The following is a 7,314-nucleotide window of genomic DNA, read 5'->3' as shown; positions in this document are numbered from 1 at the left end:
ACCTCCCCAGGCTCCCCCACCTCCCCAGACACCCCGGTGCTGAAAGCAGGCCGCCGCCATCTTGGCTGCACATTCTCGCCATTCAGCTGGGGGCAGTTCCCAGATTGGATCTCCAGTGGCCAGGTACCAGGCTTCCAACCTTCCCCCCTCCCCAGCGGTGGTGACCCAACACAGTAGCTGCCCAACACAGGTGTGCAGTGCGACCAAGGAGCCACCCACGGGAGCCATGGGGTGAGAGGTTCCTCAATTGGGAACTGCCAGGGGAGAGGGAGATGGGGCTAAAGTCTGGAGCCCATCAGAGAGACCAGGAGCTGGGAAACCTCCAGGTAGAGAGGGAGATAGGACTGGGCACTCAAGTTATATCAGCGGTACCAGAAAGAGACCCGTGAGGTGCAGTCTCCCTGCAGGGCTGACGGTGCCACTCCTTGTCCCAGGTGCCCTGCACCAGGACCAGTCTTCCCACCCGGGTACCTCCACCATCCCGAGGGCAGAGACACAGCTTACAGAAGACAACGCCACCTACTGGAGGAGAAGAGAAGCAGGACAGACATGGAGCTCTAAAGCTAGCTACAACCCTGGCTTCTCCCCCTCTATCCTCCGGCCCTCACACCCCAACATATGTGAAGCCAAGAACTTTGCATGAAACACGGCTTTGAGGACTGAGTCATCTGAATAGTATAATATAGAGGTGTTGTATATGTCATTTTTTTTCTTTTCCTTTTTCTTCTTTCATTTTTCTTTCCCCTTTTTACTGTTTTAACATCCTGTATTTTCCTAAATACATATGTGTTTGTTTTATGTGCTCTACTGTCGTCCTACATACGTGCCTACCCTAAATTACTTCCAGTCTGTTCTCTTGCTACTAACCCTCTACACTAGATTTCCCTTCCACACTTCCTAAGATGTATTAACTCTATATCATCACATCCTACCTCCTCAGCACATCGTCCTATGCCCCACCCCCAGTTCATTGTCCACTCTCAGAAATTGTAAACCTTTTTACAAAAATACTGATTATATTTTAAATAATGATTGAATCCAACATTTCTGTACATTAAGACTAAATTGAAAACGTCTTAATAACAACAAATTGTTCATAGGTGGTATATTGTTGATATTGTGATCTGTTAACATAAATATATATGTTCCAATTGTCCTTCCCCACAAAGGAGAGGTCTTGGAACCCTACAAGAGCACTACAAACCTATAGGGTAAAGAATGACCACACAGTGATAAAGGTAAGAAACCATGAGCAGAACATTCAAGAAATATGGGATAGCATAAAAGACCAAATTTAAGAGTTCTTGGTATAGAGGAAGACATAGAGGTCCAAATCAAAGGAATGAACAATCTATTCAATGAAATAATGTGAGAAAACTTTCCAAACATGAAGAATGAATTGGAAATTCAAATTCAAGAAGACTGCAGAGCGCCAAATGTACAAAATCACAACAGACCCACAGCAAAGCACATTATAATGAAAATGCCAAACACACTTAATCATGACAGACTCATTACAGACATTCCCTCTGTGTGCTAAACTCAAGTCTCAAGTCTTAGGTCTTCAATCCAGCAGATGCACCCTCACTCAGACTAGTTATCAGGTCAGGCACCGATGGAGGCTTCTCCTGGGGTGGAGTTGACAGCTGGCTGAGGAGATGGTTGTAGGAGAAGTCGCTCTTCTCACCACTAGGGTCAGGAGGCTACTGCAGAGTTTGAGAGCCATGAGGATGACGCAGAGGATCAGGCAGATGATGAAAAGAGTTGGATGTTAGTCCAGGTCCTCATCAGGCTCTCAGGTGGCTCTAATGTGTGTTAATTTGCTCCATCATTTATACTAAATTTGGGGGCTTCTTCTCACCCTTTAGGTCCCTATCAGCTGTTACCAGGGTTCTTAGTGGTGTCTTATATTTTAGAGCCAGGACATATGGCTTGGTGATTTCCACCCTGAACTTGCACCTCTGACTCTTATCAGGGCAAAGGCAAGTCACCTGTGACTTCACCCTGACTAATATCTGGGTTGTGGAAAGTGACTTGTCTTTATCAGGCTATGCCTGATTGACATATTGGAGGCTCTGAAGGCTTATGCCCGGTGGGACTGCAGGTTTATCTTAAAATGGAGTTGCTTAGGCTAAGGCTATCCTAACAGTTAGGCTAAGACCATCCTTACAGAGAGATATTATTCCAACAAGAGAATGCAGAAAAATATGAGCACATAAATAAACAACTTATTTATTGATGAATTGGAAAAAAAAATCTGTGGATTTGTACCCGATGTCAAACAAACAAACAAACAAACAAAACAAATTCTAGTGTCACTGAAAGCTTAGTCTTTGTCCCCAGTGCCAATTTAATAAGGAGGACACAGTTTTGAGAAAAAGAAAAAAGAAGGTTTATTGCTTTGCTAGCAAAGGAGAAGCAAGAGGACTCCTGTCTCAGAGGCGGAGATTCTGCCCATCAGGGAAAACTGAGGACTTTCAAAGAAACGGTGCAAAGGCTACATTTCAGGTGCGCCCTGATGGTACCTTGAAATTCACCTGTTAATTTGGGAGACAGTCCTGTCCTAGATTTTCCAGTGACTTCTCCTTCCTGTAGTGGGTGTGTGCTCAAGAAGTGATAAGGAGGCCTAGGAAAGGCAAGGTAATCTTGTTCCCTGCCCCCAGGTTAGGGAGGGGGAGAGGGAGGAGAGGAAAATAAAAACAAGCCCCTTTAAAATCACCTGAGAGCAGGGAGGACTCTATCCTAAAGGTGAAGTGGACCTGCTGCTACACTAGAAAGTCCACGCCTTTAAGTGTGAAACTCTAAACCTTTTATAATGTAGAATTGCAGCTTTTGTTTCCTATAATTATTAAGCCTGTAGCACTGGTCCATTTTATACCTTGAACACAGCCCTTGCTGCTCTGCCACTGCGACTTATGTTTAAAAGGACATGTTTCTTTCTCTTTCTCTTCTTCCTCCTCCTAATCTCTCCACTGCCTAATCTCAGGGAAACAGTATTACCTTTCCTCCCCATTTCAGACAGAGTTCTCTGTCCTTGACCCACACCCACCACAGGAACCAAATAATTCAGAGTTTGGGGATGGCACCAGAAGATCTCAAAAAAGACCATCTCCCAAATTAACGAATGAATTACAATCCAAGGCATGGAATGTGGCCTTTGAATCACCTCTTTAAAAGTCCCCTGCTCCCTTTGATGGAGAGAATCACAGCCTTTGGGACAGGAGTTATCTGTATTTCTCCTTGCTATTAAAGCACAAAACCTTTTTCCCAATACCATGTTCTCACCACTGGATTGGCATCAGAAACAAGGACCGAGATGACAAGCCCACAGCATTGAAGGAAATACAGGCATATTCAACCCTAGTAAAGGGAACACCTGGCCTCCACTGCTCACTGTAACGCTGGTGTAAATGAGTCAAACAGATGAACTAAGACTTGGCAGTCACATGACTAAAAGGGGTTGACTCTAGTCAAATAAAGACCTTCGGTATATTAACAGGAAAGACAAACACCTCAAGGAAATATCTTCATCCAAAATGGCGAAAGTGGCTCATTTAATACATGGAAAAGCAAAAAATAAATGAGTAGCGGCAGAAAAAAAGTAAATTAGCAAAACCATTTTTCACACCACTAAGATGGTCTGGGAGATGGAAGTTCACTGATTATGTGGAACACCAGCTTCACCTAGTGGCCAGGCAAGTTAGTTCAACCACTTGCCTGAAGAAAATTCCACCTAACAGCACAAAGCGGTAATTTATACCCTTACAGACAATAATTCCACCAGCAGGAACAAAACCATGTCAAAACTCCATCGGGAAACATGCAAGAGAATGCTCAACCAGCTTTATTCAAACTAGCAATAATGACTATGCAAAATTATTTTTTGTTGTAACCTCACATCATTTAAGAATGGGACTGAAAAGGAATGAACACCTGCTAAACCCAGTAAGATAAGGGACCCCCAGAAGTGCCACCAAGACCCAGAATCCATTTATAACATTGAAGGTCAAAAAGTTAAGTGAAATAAGATAAGCCAATTCCAAAAAACCAAAGGCCGAATGTTTTCTCTAATATGCAGATACTAATTCATGATAAGACGGGGGTTGGGGAGGGCACTAGGGAAGAATAGTGTTACCTTAGATTAGGTAGAGAGAAGTGAAGGGAGGGGAGGGGAGGGGATGTGGGGATAGGAAAGACAGTAGAATGAAACATAAATCCTTACTGTATGTATATATGTGGCTGCATGACCAACGTGATTCTGCAACATGTAGACTCAGAAAAATGAGAAATTATGTCTCATCTATGTGTGAACTATCAAAGTGCATAAATGCATTCTACCATCATGTCTAAATAATTAAAACAAATTTAAATTTTTTTAAATTATAAGCAATCAAAACAGCCTGCCTTAATCCAGTTTCTATTCCCACTTCTGTGTATCTTATAATGATATACGAAATTACAGTTAAGGCTCATCTATATTATCTGGAATAAGATGATTCTCTGCAAAAAATAAAATCCATTTCAACATGAAATGCTCCTATCACGTATGTACATTGAACAAGTGAGGAGATTTGGGACAGAAAGTTATCATTTTGAGGGTCCTCACTTACTCATTCGGTGACATAGATGGCTTCTGTGGGATTTTGCAAAGCTGCAACCAACTTGGAAAACAGAGGAGAAAAAGCCCATCACAGAGACCACCCCACGTGGGATACAATGAAGCAGTCATCTCCAGAGCTACATAATCCTACATCGGAAATTCTCTACATGAACAATATTTCTCCTCCTTGTCTCAGTGTATCAGAGTTAGGGTTTCTTTTTCTATGAGAAGCGATGGCATTTCACACAGTGTCCAAGTACCACAAAACAACTTCAAGACACTGACATATTCAATTGATGTGAATTTTATAAATATTGAAACTGAGAAGGGTGATGGGGTGTGACCTTATCAGGATGCAGCCTTCCAGGGAACATCTCAGTGATTACCTACCTGAGTATGAATAGCCACATCATTTGCCTTAGGGTCAGTCTAATTGTGAGAGGTGCAACACACGTGGCCCTAACCATGGGATCAGGCTGAAGATAGTCTCTAGACATGACCTTGACCTTGCATACATCTTCTCCCGCCCTACCAGCCTTCAACAACTCTCCTTATTCTGAGACTGATCCATAAAATATCACTAATATTCAACCCCCAACCCAGGCAGCATTTGATGGACTCAAAGCAATTACACAGAGATTCAAGACTGAAATCATTTTGCAAACATCATAAACAATGAGAAATATGAATTCTGAGTACAAATGCACTTCAATATCTTTTCCTCACAACCACAGGATCTGGGGAAGCTGCACTCTCCATGTGACACCATTCACCTCCTCCAACTTCCCTACTTTACAGAAGGCACCACATTCGCTAAAAATATTTGTGATTTGCTAAAATTAGACCCCTCCTTCAGGGTCTGCTTTTTTTAAACCAATGCAAAGCATTCGTGTTTGGAGAATTGAAATCCTGAGTCAAACATCAGAGAGCAAGACAAAAAGCAGTGGGAAGTTGAAAGAGAAGTTGAAAAGCAGCTGTCACTATATTTTCTTGTCATTTTAGAAGAAAGTGGAGACAGAAGCATCAGGCATCGGCTCACCATGAATCCCCTCACTTTGGCTGACTCTGGAAACACGAGTCTCAAGCAATCGACAAATCATAGAAAAGAAGCCAGTTTTCCTATGAGGTTCTTCAAGGCCTTCTTCATGTCCCTGTTCCTCAAGCTGTAGATAAAGGGATTCATCATTTGAGGGACCACAGAGTACATCACTGAAGCCACTGCTGTCTTCCTGGGGGAGTCATTAACTACAGAACTAATGTACACCCCCAAACCTGTCCCATAGTACAAAGAAACAACACACAGGTGAGACCCACAGGTGGAAAAGGCTTTGTGCTTTCCTTCTGCTGATGGCATTCTCAAGACAGAGGACACAATGTGAACGTAAGAGAAAACGATCCCAGAGAGAGGAACACCAGCAAAGATGCATATTGCAACATAGATCAGGATGTTATCCACTAGGGTGTCAGAACAGGCCAGCTTGATGACCTGAGCGAGTTCACAGAAGAAGTGGGGGACCTCCAGGTCTGTGCAGAAGGACAGCCGCAGCATCATCAGACTCTGCAGGAGGCCGTCCACCATGCTCATGGGCAGAGAGACCGGGACCAGCAAGACACAGAGGCAGGGGTTCATGATGACTGTGTACCTCAGGGGATGACAAATGGCCACATAGCGGTCATAAGCCATCACTGCAAGCAGACAATTTTCCATGAGTGCAAAAATTATGACAAAGCAGGCTTGGGAGAGACAGCCTGCGTAAGTGACGCTCTGGTCCTGTGTGTGGATATTTTGCAGCATTTGGGGGACTGTGGTGGTGCTTAAGCAGATGTCATTAAAGGAAAGATTACAGAGGAAGAAGTACATGGGGGTGTGGAGGCGGGGGTCAGAGCTGACCACCAGGATGATGAGCAGGTTCCCCAGGATGGTGACCAGGTACATGGACAGGAACAGGCTGAAGATGAGGGGCTGCAGGGCTGGGTCATCTGTCAGTCCCAGGAGAAGGAATTCTGAAACAGCTGTTTGGTTTGTGGGTCCCATGTCACTGGTGAATCTGAAGAATGAAGCAGATGGATAAACAATGTGTGCAGAGCTCAATTCACAATAGCTCAACTGTGGAACCAACCTAGGTATCCTTCAACAGATGAATGGATAAAGAAACTATGGTATATGTGCACACTGGAATACTACTCATCTTTAAAGAAGAATGAAATTATGGCAATTGCCAGTAAATGGATGGAGTTGGAGAACATCATGCTAAGTGAAATGAACCAATCCCCCCAAAAACAAAGGCCTAAGGTTTTCTATGATATGTGGATACTAATTAACAGTAGGGAGGGGCCTAGGGAAAAACAGAAGTACTTTGGATTAGGCAGAGGGGAATGAAGGGAGTGGGTAGGAAGGATAGTAGAGTTAACTGGACATACACGATTACACGACCAGTGTGATTCTTCAAATGTACAACCAGGAGAATTAGAAGTTATACTCCATTTATTTATCATGTGCCAAAGTGCATTCTACTGTCATGTATAACTAATTAGAACCAAAAAAATGAAGATCTTTCACTTGCACACACACACACACACAAATGTGCAGAGCAGGAACAGTATTTGGAAAGATTATAGGAATGAAGGCACTTTCTTTGTCCCTACTTTGTCCCCACTCCAGATTTACTAATAATACATGCTGAGGAGGAGGATGGTGGTATATATTTCAACAA

General features: G+C 43.3%; 1 protein-coding gene across 1 annotated transcript; it reads right to left on the bottom strand.

Moving 5' to 3' along the window:
* Positions 1-5,696: 5,696 nt before the first annotated feature.
* On the bottom strand, positions 5,697-6,644 carry LOC107157566 (olfactory receptor 7G2-like). The gene has a single exon (XM_015503917.1). The coding sequence runs from the start codon at positions 6,633-6,635 to the stop codon at positions 5,697-5,699; it is 939 nt and encodes a 312-aa protein (XP_015359403.1). The 5' UTR covers positions 6,636-6,644.
* Between the last annotated feature and the right edge of the window lie 670 nt (positions 6,645-7,314).

The sequence above is a fragment of the Marmota marmota genome, unplaced genomic scaffold (assembly GCF_001458135.2).
Source record: "Marmota marmota marmota unplaced genomic scaffold, marMar, whole genome shotgun sequence".
Taxonomy (NCBI): Eukaryota; Metazoa; Chordata; class Mammalia; order Rodentia; family Sciuridae; genus Marmota; species Marmota marmota.
This window is presented reverse-complemented; position numbering and strand designations above follow the sequence as displayed.

Coding starts and splice junctions, on each gene's coding strand:
- LOC107157566 (XM_015503917.1), bottom strand. CDS start 6,635: ATGGGACCCACAAACCAAACAGCTGTTTCAGAATTCCTTCTCCTGGGA.